This window comes from Dama dama, chromosome 9 (assembly GCF_033118175.1).
Source record: "Dama dama isolate Ldn47 chromosome 9, ASM3311817v1, whole genome shotgun sequence".
Classification (NCBI taxonomy): domain Eukaryota; kingdom Metazoa; phylum Chordata; class Mammalia; order Artiodactyla; family Cervidae; genus Dama; species Dama dama.
The window spans coordinates 18,154,755-18,171,355 of record NC_083689.1 but is presented as its reverse complement, the minus strand read 5'-3'; the positions used below and the strand labels follow the sequence as shown (position 1 = coordinate 18,171,355).

Here is a 16,601-nt window from a genome sequence, read left to right as displayed (position 1 = left end):
GTGGGTCACCAGTATCAAGGGTGGTGTTTGTGGTTTGTTGTTGTTCAGTCGCTCAGTTGTGTTGGACTCTTTGTGACCCCTACGGACTGCAGAACGCCAGGCCTCCCTGTCCTTCACTGTCTCCCTGAGTTTGCTCAAACTCATGTCCATTGAGTCAGTGATGCCATCCAACCATCTCATCCTCTGTCGCTCCCTTCTCCTCTTGCTTGGAGCTTTTTGAGGGGCCATGAGGTCACTGGATGCTATTCTGACTGTCCCATAGGGTCCCCACGGAGCTCCAGGCCCTCGGGGTCCCCAGGGCCCCAGCGGATCAGAGGTGAGGACTTGGGGGGAGGGCCTCAGGAAGCCTTAGGACACCATGTTCCCAAGAAGGGGCTGTTGGAATCCCTCCATCCCACCTGTACCCCTCGTTGTCTCTCCAGGGTCCTCCAGGGTTGCCTGGGGGAGTTGGTCAGCCCGGCGCTGTGGGTGAGAAGGTAAGAGAGAACCAGGGGCTGCCCAGGGTCAGGGAGGCTCAACCAGTCCTGCCTGGTTGCGGGGGGCGGTGGCAGTTCTGGCTGCCAGGAGGGGGACCCCTCCTTACTTCCACTTTGCCTCCCGCAGGGTGAGCCAGGAGAGCCTGGAGACCCAGGACCCCCAGGGACTCCAGGCACCCCAGTGAGTGATTTTGTTCTGGGCCCCTGCACCCATCTCAGGGAATCCCTGACCCTTGGGCATCTTGGGCCCCTGTGACCTCTGGGCAGCCCTAGGTCACTCATGGACCCAGACCTATGGGCATCCCCAGTTATCTTGATGACAGAGACCTGAAAGGTGTCAGGGTTGCTACATCAAGTTCTCTAGGTTGTATACTGGGCAAGGGTGCAGGGCTGAGGGGGCAGGTGGGGCTCAGACCTAAAGCGCAAGCCCTGGCTTGAAGATGAGCTGCCCAGAGGGGATCTCTCTTTTTTCCTTTTAAAAATACTGATTCATTTATTTGTTTGGCTGCGTCCAGTGTTAGTTGGGACACAGGAGCTTTGTTGGGCCATGTGCGATCTTTCCTTGGGGTGCACAGACTCTCTAGTTGTGTTGTGAGAGTTCAGTAGTTGTAGCATGTGGGATTAGTTGCTCCACAGCGTGTGGGATCTTAGTTCTCTGACCAGGGATTGAACTTGTGTTCCCTGTATTGCAAGGCGTATTCTTAACTACTGGACCACTAGGGAGGTCCTGGGATCCCTTTTCTGATTCACCCCAGAGTGGCACATGGGTTAGCCCAAACTTGTCCATGACCTCTGGTCAACTGGATCACCCTGATCCTTGACTCCTATAAATCCTAGATTCCTCTGACCCTTGGGCAGTCTAGGCTACTTTGACCCCTAACCCCAGGAAAGTCCCAGGCCACGCAGATTCCTTAGTTCAGGTATGCTAACCTTGACCCCTGGAGAGTCCAGGCTACTCTGACCTCTGACCTCTGTTTCTGCAAAGGGCCCCAGAGGAGAAGTTGGTGAAAAGGGGGATGCAGGCCCATCTGGGGCTGCTGGACCCCCAGGCAAGAAAGGCCCCCCTGGAGAGGATGGAGCAAAGGGGAACATGGTGAGTCCTGGGGCACATGGAGGCTGAGACCTGGGGAGGGGCACATGTATCAATTCGAACCTGCTCCCCAACTTCCAGCCGGGGTCCTGTGTGCTGATTCCACAAGCAATTCCACACTCAACCCACAAGGGGCTGAGTGAATGAATGACTGAATGAAAGAATGAATCAGTGTAAACATACAGTGGTAATGGGTCATGGCAGCAGGAGAAACTTGCTGCCACAGGGAGTCATTCCAACAGTGCTGGAAAGGTCAGAGTTGAAACTGATGAGGGATCAGGGTTGGCTGATTGGGATTTGCCATCAGGGCAGAGGTTAAGCCCCTCCTGCCATGGCGATGGGGCTCAGGGACGGCGGGAGGGGCTTCAGAGTCTGAGGGACCTTGATTTGAATTTCAGCACCTCACCCCTTCCCGGGTCCTCTCTCTGATTTTTATCTGTGAATCCCAAGCTGGGAGGATGCAGTGTAATGATTCATGGAACATTTTTAGCTCCCATTAAACACCAGAATGTTCCTTCTAGCAGGGCTGAGGTTTTGTGTTTTCTTTACTAATGTATCCCCCGCAACCAGAACTGTGTCTGAGGACAGCTAAATGAATGAATAAATGGATGAATGGATGAATGCTCCATCATTCAGAGATACGATTTTTCATCTTTCTGTGTTCCAGGGCCCCACAGGGCTCCCAGGAGACCTAGGCCCCCCTGGAGACCCTGGAGTTTCGGTGAGCGTGACCCCCCTTCCTCAAAAGCCCAGCGTATTCCCTATTCTGTCCCCAATCTCATCACAGACCTGGGCAATGTCGATTAAACAAAAAACCTCCACTTTCCTCCAAGCATCACCCCAACATTCTCCTGTGCCCTCATGACCCCACCCAACTTCATTCCCCCTACCACAGGGTCAAGATGGTCCCCCAGGGGAGAAGGGAGACCCTGGAGATGTGGGGGGACCGGTGAGTAGGGGAACAGAGGAGGTGGTGCCTAAAAAAGGGTGTTGGGGCAGGTGATTGGGTGAATTGAAGGCCAGGAGAATGGGTTAATGAGGTCCCCAGGGCTCCCAGAGATGCATCTACTTCGTACCATGAATGTGAGCAGCTTGAAGGAGGAGGCAGGGGGAGGGAGGGATGGCTGGTGCTGGGGTGATGTTTGGGGAAGGCTGTCTTCCCATCAAAGGCATCCTGAAACTGTCATCCTTGACTCCCGTGCTGGTTACAATCTCCATAGGGTCCACCTGGTGCTTCTGGGGAGCCCGGTGCCCCTGGGCCTCCTGGTAAAAGGGTGAGTGATGATACCCCACCCCAGGCTCTAACTTGGTTCCACTCATTCTCATAGGCCCCCCTTACCTCCACAAGGCCCCCTCATACCTGGAGGCCCCCACTCATCCCTACAAGCCCTCTCCACTCACCATCACAACCCCCACTCAGCTCACAGCCCTCTACTCAGCTCACAGCCCCCTACTCACACTTTCTCCCCTCAGGGTCCTTCTGGTCGCATGGGTCGAGAAGGCAGAGAAGGAGAGAAAGGTGCCAAGGTGAGTTCCCCCTGGCCAAGAGAAGATCCTTTTATTTTTGGCTGCGTTGGGTCTTCATTGCTGTGTGCGGGCTTTCTCTAAGTTGCAGCAAGTGGGGGCTCCCCTCTAGCTGTGATGCTCAGGCTTAGCTGCCCTGCAGCATGTGGGATCTTCCCAGAGCAGTGATCAAACCCGTGTCCCCCGCATTGGCAGTGAATTCTTAACCACTGGACCACCAGGGAACTCCCAGGGAGCGGTCCTTGTCCTGACCCGTTGGTCAACAGTTGGGCCAGCAGAATGGGGAGGGACCTGTGACCACCACAGTTGCCCCAGTTTCCCCCCACTCCCTGACGGTTCTTGGCTGGAAGGTCAGGAGGCAGGCTGCCCCTGATTCTCTCTGCCTCCTCCCTTCCACCTTGACCCTTTTCAGGGGGGACCAGGTCCTGATGGGCCCCCAGGGAGGACAGGCCCAGCGGGGGCTCAAGGGCCCCCTGGACGTGTTGGACCTGAGGGTCTTCGTGGGATCCCCGGACCTGTGGTGAGTGGACTGGGAACTGGGATGGGGTTGGGGGTGGGATCAGGCCCTCCCTCTGTGCTCGCTTCTTGTAATTTATCATCACAGCTGGGAGGAGCTGACCCTGGTCGGGGTGGGAGCGGGGCGCCACACGGAGTTCTGGCAGAGTGTAGCCCCTCATGTTCTATTTTGCCCTAGGGTGAACCAGGCCTCCTGGGACCTCCTGGACTGTTAGGCCCTCCTGGTCCCCTGGTAAGAGACTTCTTCATCCCTGAGGTCCCAGCACTGAGAATCACACTGGCATCCATCCAGTGACCATCTAGTGATCTTGGGTACCGATAGTGCAGACTGACCCCTCACTGACTATCCTTCTGATGGTCCACCCTGACCAACTATACTAACCATCTCTTCAGATCACTCATCTTGGTGGTCTACACTGACCAAACTGACCATCTGTCTTAATAGTCTACACTGACTACCCACACCGATGTTGACTACAGATCATTCATCTTGGCCATCCTCCAAAAAAACCCTCCATTCATCTCTCATCATCTCTCTTCTCTCCTGACCATCCCCATGACCACTTCCCTGGTAATTCCATTTGAAATCTAGATAATTTCCCGTTTGACCATCCCCCAGTCACTCACATGAGGCTTTCTGTTTGAGACTCACCAACTGACCCTAGGGCTTCCCAGGTAACTGAAACAGTGAAGAATCTGCCTGCAATGCAGGAGACCTGGGTTCAGTCCCTGGGTTGGGAAGATTCCCTGGAGGAGGGCATGGCAATCCACTCCAGTATTCTTGCCTAGAGAACCCCGTGGATAGAGGAGCCTGGTGGGCTACAGTCCGTAGGGTTGCAAAGAGTCAGACACCACTGAGTGACTAACACTTTCTCTTTCAACTGATCCTAACTCTCCTTCCAGGGGCCCTCTGGCCTCCCAGGGCTGAAGGGAGATGCTGGCCCCAAGGGGGAAAAGGTAAGGATGCCTCTTTTTATTCTTCTTCTCCCCCAGCTACCTCCTTCTCCTCCACCTTTACTTCCCTCTGTAGCCAGAGGGCTAGGAGATTGGGGTCTCCTCTGCTCCCAAACTCACTACCCCAAGGCTGGAAGGGAACAGTCTTTCAACTCCCCATCCCCATTCTTCCCCCACATGTGTCTTTCATATCCTCCAGGGCCACATTGGATTAATGGGTCTCGTTGGCCCCCCTGGGGAGGCTGGTGAGAAAGGGGATCAGGGGTTGCCAGGAGTGCAAGGCTCCCCTGGCCTCCAGGGAGAACCGGTGAGTGTGTCTCCTGCCCCAAGAGGGAAGATTGTGTTCGAAGGGGTTGGGAAAGCAGAAATGGGGCTTGATTGGGTGTGGGGGATAGGGAAGCCTGGGTCTCAAACAATAGGGATTGTGTCTGGGGAAAAGGGGGGGCTCTATTTGGGGGACTTGAAGGTTGTTTCTGGGGTTGAGGGTCTTCTTTTGAGGGGACTTGTCTGGGGGATGTGTCTGGACCATATGGATGAACCCCATCAATGATGACTCTGATATCCTTTCCCCAGGGTTCCCCTGGTCCCATTGGCTCTCTGGGCCACCCGGGGCCCCAAGGCGTGGTGGTGAGTATGAGGAGTTTGTGGGGGCAGGGGGGTCACCCTGTTGGGCCATCCAGCAGTCCAAGCCCCCCCATCTCTACCCCACAGGGTCCTCCAGGACAGAAAGGCTCAAAGGGGTCCCCGGTAAGTAGTCACTGCTTCCTTGGGCTCTCACCTCCCAACTCCCCAGCCCCCTTCAATGTACCAGAACCCTCAATGCCTTTGGGTGCATTCATTTATTTATTCAGTCAGTCAGGCACTCGACTATTTCTTCAACACCTACCATTGTATTTTATCAAATCTCAGATGTCATCCATTGTAAGGTGCGCCATTGTTTTACGAACTGCTACAGGAGAAAATAGTTTTGCCAAGTAAATGACGACTTGTCATAGATGTTAAGATGTTGATTTCAGAGATGTTCAAATATGGAAAGAAAAATTGCATTTTATGCTTGGGGCTGAAAATTGCACGTCCTTCCTCCAGTGGGGTGTGTGTGTGTGTGTGTGTGTGTTGGCAGGCAGGGGTCTCCACAGACAGAGTTCACACCCAAGTGACTTCTCCCTACAGGGATCCCAAGGTCCTCGTGGAGACACCGGCCCCCCAGGTCCTCCTGGTCCCCCGGTAAGTTCCCCGTGGGGCTCTGTCCGACTGTCTCCCCCGGTCCCTCAGGGACTGGCAGTGGGCAGAGCACACACCATGTGTTCGGGGATTGCAGGTGGAAAGGGAGGTGGCTCAAAAGCTGAAGGAGGATCTGGGCTGTGTGTAGGGGGTTGGGGGGACCTCCATGGGGGCTCTGATTGGATTTTGTCTGTCCATCTCTCTGGCCTTTCTCGGTCTCTACCTCAAAACGTTGTTTCACTGTTTTATCTTTGTTTTTGTCTTCCGGGTTTCTCTCTGTCTCTCTCTCCTTTGCCTAACTGTGGTTCTGGCTCTTATTTTTCCTCTCTCCACTTCCCATCTCTGAGCCTTTCTGTCCGTCTCCTTCCCGTGTCTCCCTCTGTCGCTGATTGTCCATGTCCCCGCTCTCTGTCTGTATCCCTCCCTACCCTTTTTCCTCTCCTCACACCCGTGTCTTTCTGCCTCCCACATCTCTCATTTCTGCCTGTCTCTCTCCCCGTCTCTTCCTCCTGCCGTCCTCCTCTCCTGCATCCCCACCTCTGCCCAGGGTCCCTCTGCGGAGCTGCACGGCCTGCGCCGGCGCCGACGTTCCCTGCCGGGCCTGGGGATGCCGGAGGGCGGCCTGGAGGAGGTGCTGGCCTCGATGGAGTCTCTGAGCTTCGAGATAGAGCAGCTGCGGCGCCCTCCCGGCACGGCTGAGCGCCCCGGCCTCGTGTGCAAAGAACTGCACCGTAGCCATCCGCATCTGCCCGACGGTGAGGTCCCGCCCTCCCCCGGAGGGCGGGGGGCCGTGGGATCCAGCCCCCGGCTCATCCTCTCCCCACTGGCTCTGCGGCAGGGGAATACTGGATCGATCCCAATCAAGGCTGCGCGCGGGATGCGCTCAGGGTGTTCTGTAACTTCACGGCAGGAGGAGAAACCTGCCTCTACCCAGACAAGAAGTTTGAGATCGTGAGTACCTGCGTAGGGGGCTGGGAGGGGTTGGTGGAAGGAGGGGCTCGAAAATATCTCACTCATACCTCACCGCTCCCCAACCCCGCCCCACACCAGGAGTTGACTGGGATTTTATTTTTCCTTCAACCGACGTCTGTTGAGCACCTTCTGTATGCCAAAGTCCTTGAAATGCTGGGGTTACAGCAGGGAATCTAAAACAAACAAACCAAACAAACTTAAAAAAAAAAACTGCTTTGCTTTGCTTTGTTTTATGGAGCTCATTTTCTATGGGGAAAGACAGATAAGAAAAAATAGTAAAGAAATCAATAATAGCGGTGCAGCTTGCAATAGTGGGATATATGAGCCAGCCCTAAGCACTCAGCTGCATTAACTTACTGAGTGCCAGCCACCGATGCGGTCATTCCATTATTATCCCTAAAATAGATAACCAACAAGAACCTATTGTACAGCTCAAGGAACTATACTCAACATCTTGTAATAATTTATAAGGGGAGAGAGGGTTTCCCTGGTGGTTCAGTGGCAAAGAATCCACCTGCTAAGCAGGAGATCTGAGTCAGATCCTTGGGTCAGGAAGATCCCTAGAAAAAAAAATGACAACCCACTCCGGTATTCTTGTCTGGGAAATCCCATGAACAGAGGAGCCTGGTGGGCTGCAGTCCATAGGGCTGCAAAAGAGTTGGACACAACGGAGAGACTAAACAACACCAACATCGGGGCAAAGAATCTGGGAAAAAAAAAAATGTGTATAACCGAATCACTTTGTTGTATACCTGCATCTAATACAACATTGAAAATCAGCTCTATTTCAATTAAAAAAAAAATAACAATTCCATTATCATCCCGCAGATAGGGAAACTGAGGCATGGAGAAGGACAAGATTACCCATGACCATCTGGCCCTTGTCTCAGCCCTTAACCACCCATATACACTGCCTCCTAACCTGCTCTCTTATAGGTCCCATGGGGTCACTGCCCTCCACCTGGTCCCCCAGAAATCCTGGGGTTCTCCATCAGGGACCCTAACAGTCTCTGACACCAAGAACCAGGCTCAGCCGTAGAGAGCAGTGGGTGAGAAGTGAGCCTCTGGACCCTGGGCTGCTTGGGTCGGAATCCAGATCTGATATCTCAGTTTTTCCATCTTTGTAAAGTGGGGGCTGAAGAAAGCGTGTAACTCACAGGGTAGCTGTGCAGTCGTGGGACCAGTACACATATCAGATGCCACTGATAAAGCACTGACTGTGTGCCGTGCTGTTAATACCTCCTGGGGCTTCCCTGGTGGCTCAGACGGTAAAGAATCTGCCTGCAATACAGGAGACCCAGGTTTGATCCCTGGTTTGGGAAGATCCCTGGAGAAGGGAATGGCTACCCACTCCAGTGTTCTTGCCTGGAGACGTCCATGGACAGAGGAGCCTGGTGGGCTACCGTCCATGGGGTTGCAAAGAGTTGGACATGACTGAGTCACTTGACTCACACTTTTTGTTAATATCTCTGCTGCAGGTAAACACTTAGTGAGCATAGGGCCTGCAAAAGTGCACAGTAATGTTCTTCTTCTTTTTTTAATTAATTTACTTTTGGCTGCTCTGGGTCTTCGTTGCTGTGTGTGGGCTTTCTCTAGTTGTGGTGAGCGGGAGCTGCTGTTTGTTGTGGCACACAGGCTTCTCATTGCAGTGGCTTCTCTTTCTGAGGAGCATGGGCTCTAGGCGGACAGACTCAGTAGTTGTGGCCCACAGGCCCGTTAGTTTGGCACACAGGCTTTGTTGCTCTGCGGCATGTGGCATCTTCCCAGACCAGGGATTGAACCCATATTCCCTGCCTTGGCAGGTGGATTCTTAACCACTAGACCACCAGGGAACTCCCAAGGGGTGTGTTGTTAAAACATCACCATTGGACACCCAAGGCTTCGATCCTCAGGGGGCTTCGAGGAGAGAGTGTAGGGCCGGCTCCTGGGAGTTACCTCACCTCGGGGGAGGGGTGGGAGCCGGAGCATTTATTCACCAGCTCTTGTCAATCATCAGTGGAGGCGACCTCAGAAGCCAGAAATCCCCAGCCTCTTGGATCTGTCCTGGGCACCAGCCAAGCCCAGTCCCACAGCCAGAGAATGGCCTAAGAGTTCCTGATATTTATAGTCAGTAGATTTCTTTTTATTCATTTAGTTGCACTGGATCTTAGTTGCAGCATGTGAGATCTAGTTCCCTGACCAGGGATTGAACCCAAGCCTCCTGCAATGGGAGTGCGGAGTCTTAGCCTCTGGACCACCGTGGAAGTCCCCTACAGTCAGTAGCTTTCAGTGTGGGGTGGCAAATGCAAAATTGACATGTTGCCAGCTCCCCCCCCCCCCCCCCATCCCAGGGCACCTGTTACACCCTTCCCTCTGTCCCCCAGGTGAAACTGGCCTCTTGGTCCAAAGAAAAGCCAGGTGGCTGGTACAGCACATTCCGTCGAGGGAAAAAGGTGAGTTGCCTGCAAAGCCAGGGTGGGGATGGTATAAAAATTGGTGTAAACCAGCATGGGGAATTGGAGGAGGCGAGATGAACAGGATAGCCTCACCTCTGGCTTTATGCTGATCATAGGCTTGCAGGGGGAGGGAGGCGGGTGTGGCAGCATCAGATGTGTGATGTGGGGGGACACACAACGCATGGTGGTGATCTAAAGGCAGTGCTGGGAGGACCTGAAGGCTTCCTGAGGGAAGTCACAGCTCAGCTGAGGTCTAAGGAATTAACTGGTTTGCAAGTTTGGGAGGACAAGGAAGGGTGTTCTGGAGAGATGGGACAGCATATACAAAGGCCCAGAGTCAAGAGAAAGCTTGGTAAATTAAAAGAAAAAGCGACTTGCTCTGCTCTAGAGAGAGCGAAGGGGAATGTGGTAGGAGAAGAGGTTGGGGAGGTAGGTGAGAGCTAAGACCACCTCCTCAGAAAGACCTATAGGCAGTAGGGAGCCATGGAATGTGTTTAAGTGAGAGGGACCGAGATTCAATTTCTATGACAGGAAAATGCCTCTGGGCTGCTGGTGGTGGTTGTGGGGAAGTTGGAGGCTGGGAGACCCAGGAGGAGACTGATGTGTTGGTTTAGAAAGGCAAGGAAGGGAAGAGGCTGCAGCTAGTGGCATGGGGTATGAAGAGGAAGGAATGGCTTAGAAAGTTATCTAAGAGGGCAAGTCAATAGGACCTAGTTAATTGATGAGATGGCAAGTCAATAGGACTTATCAATAGTAATTGATGAGATGGAGGGGAGGAAAGGAAAGAGATAGAGATGATGCTCAGGTTCCTGGTTTGAAGAACAGATGTCTAGTGAGATTCTGAGATATATAAATGGGAAGAGGATCAGGTTTAAGCTGTAGTGGGGGATCTTGGGTCCATTTGGGATTTGTTTATGTAACATATATGTGTATGCTAAGCACTGGGAACACAGCAGCAAAGAAAACACAGTCCCTGACTTCATGAAGTTAATATTCTATTGGAAATGGGACCAAGGAAGCAGACAGACAATAACCAAGGAAGCAAAGCTACCATATAATGTCAAGTGGTATATGGGTTTGGGTTCCCCTAAAACAGACCCGAGACTCAATTGTGAGGGGTTTATCTGAGCTGTGAGTCCAGAAAACATAAATCAGGAAATGTGAAACGATACAGGGAAGAGAAGGAAGCCAAAAAAGATGTGTTACCGGGCTAGTTATCTCAACCCAGTGATAACTTAATAATATATTTTATATAGCCCAATATATCCAAAATATTGTCGTATCAATATAAAGATTACTGAAGCATTTTCAACTTTTTCCCTGTGAGTTCTTCAGAGTCTGGTGCATATTTTACATTTATAGCACATCATGATTTTGATACTAAATCTCCTTGGAAATACTTAGATTGCATAAAACCTGCAGTTGAAAAAGTAGATTTGCATCTTCAAGTTGTTCCAAACCTCAGTTTTCTGATAAATGGATTGAGGCTCAGGTGTTAGTTATAAATTAAATAAAGTTAAACATTTTTTAATTAAATAATTTAAATAGATGGACCCAGAGGTTATCATACTATGTGTAGTAAGTCAGAAAAGACAAATATTGGATGATATTGCTTACATGTGGAAGCTGAAATATGACACAAATGAACTTATTTACAAAACAGAAATAGACTCACAGACATCGAAAACCAACTTATGGTTGCCAGAAGGGAAAGGGAGAAAGGATATATTAGAATCTTGGGATTAACATATACACACTATACACTACTATGTATAAAATAGATAAACATCGAGGACCTACTGTATAGCACAGGGAACTATATATTCAGTGTCTTGTAGTAAACTGTAATCGAAAAGAATGTGAAAAAGAATATATATATGTATATATATATGTGTGTGTATATCTATATACATATATATACACATATAACTAAATCACTTTGCTATACGCCTGAAACTAACACAGCACTGTAAATCAACTATACTTCAATTTTTAAGAAATAAGTGCCCCCCCCAAAATTAAAATTTAACCAACAATGTGAAAAGTCTCTCAGTCCCACCAGCCACAATTCAAGTGCTCAATAGCCACACATGCCCAGGGGCTTGCAGGAGAACCGGGGATGAGCAGGTGGCTGGTGGGGCAGCCAAAGAGGAAGACATGGCAGAAGGGGCGGGTGGGCAGTGGGTAGAGATCCTGGGAGGCGGGGACCTCAGAAAGAGTCGAGGCGCATGACACATCCTCACCCCCTCTTTGTCCCACCCCCAGTTCTCCTACGTGGATGCTGATGGGGCCCCCGTGAGTGTGGTACAGCTGACCTTCCTGAAGCTGCTGAGTGCCACGGCCCGCCAGAGCTTCACATACACCTGCCAGAACTCAGCCGCCTGGCTGGACGAAGCTGCAGGTGACCACAGCCGCTCTGCCCGTTTCCTCGGGGCCAATGGGGAGGAGCTGTCCTTCAATCAGATGGCAGCCGCCACCATCAAGATCCCCTCCGACGGCTGCAGGGTAAGGAAGAGGGCAGGGACTGGCCAGATTGGGGGTGGGGGGGGAAGCCTGTGATTACTCCCCTTCCCCTGACTCACACACCATCCGTGTCTTCCCGTGCCAGCTCCGGAAGGGACAGTCGAAGACCCTCTTCGAGTTCAGCTCCTCCCGAGTGGGATTTCTGCCCCTGTTGGACATGGCAGCTGCTGACTTTGGCCAGACGAACCAGAAGTTTGGGTTTGAACTGGGCCCTGTCTGCTTTAGCAGCTGAGAGCTTCGGGGGCCGGGAGGGACAATGAGGGGCCACATTTGGTGCTGAGGCTTTGAAGCCGTCGTATTTATCGTCTCCTGGGACTGTGTGGAGCCAGGAAACGGTCTGCTCATCACGGTCAAACAATATTCCTTCTCCATTCCGGGAGGGTCTGGGGGCTGGACTACCCTGGTCCATGGGTCGGGTTTCTCTGCACTGCGCCCCGGCTGGCATAACTGTGGTCTGGCTCTTTCTCCTCTCGGGGCCCACCCATCACTCATCTCCCTCCCCTGGCCCCCCCCCCCCCAAGCAATGAACTTCTAACTCAGAGCTGATGAATGCCCCCACCCACGCCTGCCTCCCACCCCCTCAGTGCTCCCGACACCTTTGGTGCTACCTTCCCCATAGTTAAGCACTGGATGTCTCCTGAACCCAGACCGGGATCCCTTTGCTCACTTCCTCTTTTCAGCTGGGTTCGCAGTGAAGGGACTGATGTCAGACTACGGAGGGAAGTGGGACTTCCCTGGACTGAGCTGTGTACTCCTTCTGCTGCCTCAGCCCAGCTCTGAATACTGTCTCCCTCCTTGCCTCCCCAAATACACCTTGCCAGTCCAGGTGGCCTGGGGACCAAGACGGCAGGTGGGGGGAAACCAGGATTCTAATGGTGCTGCCCTATTTATACCTGGGTCTGTATTAAAAGGGAGAATCCCCTCTGTTGTATATTTAATCTGCTTCCTCCTTAGGGAAGGCTGGGATATGATGAGAGAAATTCTAGCGTGATCCCCATCCCCCCACCCTAACTCCCCTCCCACCACCACCTGCCCCAAGCCATAGGGCATAATTGGCATCTCAAGTCTGAGAATAAATCAGTGAACTGTGTCCTGTCTGTGTCTTTCTTTCTTTTTAAATTTTCATTTATTTATTTTTAGTTTTGGCTGCCCTGGGTCTTCATTGCTGTGCACGGGCTTACTCTAGTTGCAGTGAGCAGGGGCTACTCTCCAGTCATGATGCCTGGATTTCTCATCACAGTGGCTTCTCTTATTCCAGAGCATGGACTTTAGCGCACACAGGTTCAGTAGTTTTGGCTTCTGGGCTCTAGAGTGTGACAGCGTGGGATCAGTAGTTGGGGTGCATGGGCTTAGTTGTCCCGAGTCATATGGAATTTTCCCAGACCAGGGATAGAACCCATGTTGCCTGCGTTGCAAGGCAGATTCTTAACCACTGGACCACCAGGGAAGTTCCTCGTCTGTGTCTGTCAACTGATGCTCTCTTGGGGTCTGGCTTTTGTCTCACCCAAGGCATCTTGCCATCACTTGTCTTAATTAATTGTGCCTTTTGATAGAGGTAGCTTTGGGGATTCACGTGCATGCTCAATTGTGGTTGATTCTTTGCGACCTCATGGACTGAAGCCCACCAGGCTCCTCTGTCTATGGAATTCTCCAGGCAAGAATACTGGAGTGGGTTGCCATTTCCTCCTCCAGGGGATCTTCTCAACCCAGAGATTGAAGCCACACCTCCTGTGTCTCCTGCATTGCAGGTAGATTCTTTATCCCCTGAGCCATCAGGGAGGTGGGTTAAAGATGAGTCGGGTTGGAGGGTAGTTTGGAGTGAGTTGAGTCGGTCTGGGGATCCGTTGAGTTGGAGGTTGAAATGACGAGAGGATTGAGTTAAGGGCTTTAAATTGGATACTGGATTGAATCGAATTAGGGTTGACTTAAGAAGTAGATGGGCTTCCCTGATGGCTCAGAGGTTAAAGCGTCTGCCTGGAATGAGAGAGACCCTGGTTCGATCCCTGAGTTGGGAAGATCCCCTGGAGAAGGAAATGGCAACCCACTCCAGTGGATTGGGTTCTGGAGGATCCCATGGAGGGAAGAGCCTGGTAGGCTACAGTCCATGGGGTTGCAAAGAGTCGGACATGACTGAGCGACTTCACTTCAAAGAAGTAGATTGAGTTGAGTGAAGGTGAGTAGGGCTTAGTGTGAATTTGAGGTGGGGGATTACCTATTTGGTAAGTCAGAATGGGATCAGTTAAGATGAGTTGGCTGTGGGATGACTTGTGTTGGGGATTGGATGTTGGGCTGAGGATTTTAACTTTGTTTTTGACGCGTACACCCTGCTTTATGTTTGTTTATTTTTGGCTGTACTGGGGGTTTGTTGCTGCACGCAGGTTTTCCCTCATTTCAGAGAGCAGGGGCTACTCTAGTTGCAGCGTGCAGGCTCCTCCTTGCAGTGGCTTCTCTTGTGGAGCAAAGGCTCTGGGACACACAGTCTTCAGTAGTTGTGGCACAGGGGGACTCTTGAGTTCTGGCTGTCGGGCCCTAGGGCATCCAGGCTTTTGTATTTGGAGCATGTGGGCTCAGTATTTGGGCCTCACAGGCCTTAGAGAACCGGCTCCATAGTTGTGGCTCCGTGGCATGTGGAATTGTCCCAGACCAGGGATTGCACCTATGTCCCCTGCATTGGCGGGCAGATTTTTATCCATTGCGCCACCAGGGAAGTCCCTGGGTTGAGGGTTTTGAAAAACAGATTGATTGGGAATTCCCTGGTGATTAAGTGGTTAGGACTTGGTGCTCTCACTGCTGTGGCTGAGGTTCAATCCCTGGAGGCGGAACTAAGATCCCACAAGCCACTGGCTTGAGTTGAGATGTAATTCACGTACCATCTAATCCACCCACTTAAAGTACATAATTAAATGGTTTTTAGGGTATTCACAGACTTGTGCAACCATCACCACAATCAATTTTGAAACATTTTCATCACCTCGGAGAGAAATCCCATATCCATTAGCAGTCACTCATCATCTCCTCCAACCCTTTGAGTGGTAGAAAACCACTAATCTTCCTGTCCCTGTGGATTTGCCTGTTCTTGACATTTCCCATAAATGGAATCATACAACATGTGGTCCTTTGTGTCTGGCTTCTTTCATTTAGCATAATTTCACAGTTCAAGTTGCAGCATGTATTAGAACTTCATTTCTTTTTGTTGTTGAATAATAATTTACTGCATTTTGTTTATCCATTCATCAGCTGATAGACATTATTGAGTTAGGAGTGATGGAGGGCTGGTGTGCATTAAGTTGGATCAGGTGGGATTGGGTGGGCAGAAGTAACAGGTTGGAGTAAGTTGCCTCTTCCAAACTAGGGCTTGCATGCATGCATGCTCAGTCATGTCTGACTCTTTGCCAGCCCATGGACTCTAGCCTCCCAGGCTCCTCTGTCCGTGGGATTTCCCAGGCAAGAATACTGGAGTAGGTTGCCATTTCCTTCTCTGGGGGATCTTCCTGACCCAAGGATCAAACATGAGTCTTCTGCGTCTCCTGCATTGGCAGGTGGATTCTTTACCACTGAGCCATGTGGGAAACCCAAACCAGGGCTTACTCTACTATTTCTGTCAGCAGGCTCTCTAAGGCCACCTGGATTCATTTATTCATTCAATAAATGTTACTAAGAGTTCAAATTCTATGAAGAATGTTGATGCCCAGAGGTCATCCATTTGTTTACTTATTCATTCATTTGTTTATTTCTGTGGCAGTATTATTACTCAGCACTAGGCATGTTTTTAGATGATGGGGATGAAAGAAAGATGTGGTATCTGCCCTTAAGATCTCACTCCTGCAGAAAACAGATTATACACAAATAGCTGTGTAATATGATTTCAGGTGGTAGTGATTGTGGTGAGGGCTTCCCTGGTGGCTCAGATGGTAAAGAGTCCGCTGGGAAGATCCCCTGGAGAAGAGCATGGCAACCCTCTCCTGTATTTTTGCCTGGAGAATCCCATGGACTGTAGCCCGCCAGGCTCCTCTGTCCATGGGATCACAGAGTTGGACACGACTGAGTCACTAACACTTTCACTTTCAATTGTTGTGAAGGAAAATCAAACAAGTTGCATGGATAGAGACTGATGGAGTGATGGCTTGTTTGAAATTGGTTGGTCAGATGAGGCTTTGCTGAGGAGCTGGTATTTCAGCAGAGATCCGAAGGATGTGGGAGAAGAGCTATATGGAGGTTTTTTGGCCACGTGGCTTTTGGGATCTCAGTTCCACGACCAGGGATTGAACCCAGGCCATGGCACTGAAAGCCCGAATCCTAACCATTAGGCCACCAGGGAGTTCATCATGTGCAGTCTTAAGGAAGTATCTGACACACAGTGTAAGAACCCAGAAATCATCAAATACCCACGAGGGCTCTTGAGAGGATGGTGTTTCTCCCAGTCACCTCTTCTCTGGTTGTGTGGCTTTGCTGATTTCTTCATCCTAACTTCTATCAGTCCAAACATTGACTTGGCCCCCCCTTCTTTTAGTTCCTCTCTCAAACATCTTTGACTCAGGAATGCATATGGTGGGCTTCCCTGGTGGTCCAGTGGTTAAGAATCTGCCTTGCAATGCAGGGGGATGCAGGTTCAATTCCTGTTCTGGGGAAATCCCACATGCTGCAGAGCGACTAAGCCCATGCACCACAAATACTGAGCCTGTCTGAGCCTGTGCTCTAGAGGCTGAGAGCTGCAACTACTGAAGCCCACGAACCTAGGGCCGGTGCTCCACAACAAGAGAAGACACGGCAGAGAAGTGCACGCACTGCAACTAGAGAGTAGCCTCTGCTTGCTGCAAAGAGAAAGTCTGCATGCAGCAACAAAGACCCACCACAGCTAAATTAAATAAATAAATGCATCTTTTAAGAAAA

The 16,601-nt window shown here is 51.2% G+C and overlaps 1 protein-coding gene across 2 annotated transcripts in view; it reads left to right on the top strand.

Moving 5' to 3' along the window:
• COL5A3 (collagen type V alpha 3 chain) overlaps window positions 1–12,801 on the top strand; it is a 44,271-nt gene extending 31,470 nt beyond the window's left edge. For both annotated transcript variants that reach the window (XM_061150256.1, XM_061150255.1), the window contains exons 48-67: window positions 263–316; window positions 423–476; window positions 604–657; window positions 1,462–1,569; window positions 2,234–2,287; window positions 2,462–2,515; window positions 2,787–2,840; window positions 3,040–3,093; window positions 3,503–3,610; window positions 3,785–3,838; window positions 4,510–4,563; window positions 4,760–4,867; window positions 5,134–5,187; window positions 5,272–5,307; window positions 5,731–5,784; window positions 6,329–6,536; window positions 6,620–6,732; window positions 9,117–9,185; window positions 11,454–11,693; window positions 11,797–12,801. In XM_061150256.1, coding sequence (XP_061006239.1) covers window positions 263–316; window positions 423–476; window positions 604–657; window positions 1,462–1,569; window positions 2,234–2,287; window positions 2,462–2,515; window positions 2,787–2,840; window positions 3,040–3,093; window positions 3,503–3,610; window positions 3,785–3,838; window positions 4,510–4,563; window positions 4,760–4,867; window positions 5,134–5,187; window positions 5,272–5,307; window positions 5,731–5,784; window positions 6,329–6,536; window positions 6,620–6,732; window positions 9,117–9,185; window positions 11,454–11,693; window positions 11,797–11,943 — 1,731 coding nt within the window. In that variant the 3' untranslated portion in view covers window positions 11,944–12,801. The remainder of the gene's footprint in view (window positions 1–262; window positions 317–422; window positions 477–603; window positions 658–1,461; window positions 1,570–2,233; window positions 2,288–2,461; window positions 2,516–2,786; window positions 2,841–3,039; window positions 3,094–3,502; window positions 3,611–3,784; window positions 3,839–4,509; window positions 4,564–4,759; window positions 4,868–5,133; window positions 5,188–5,271; window positions 5,308–5,730; window positions 5,785–6,328; window positions 6,537–6,619; window positions 6,733–9,116; window positions 9,186–11,453; window positions 11,694–11,796) is intronic.
• The last annotated feature ends 3,800 nt before the right edge of the window (window positions 12,802–16,601 follow it).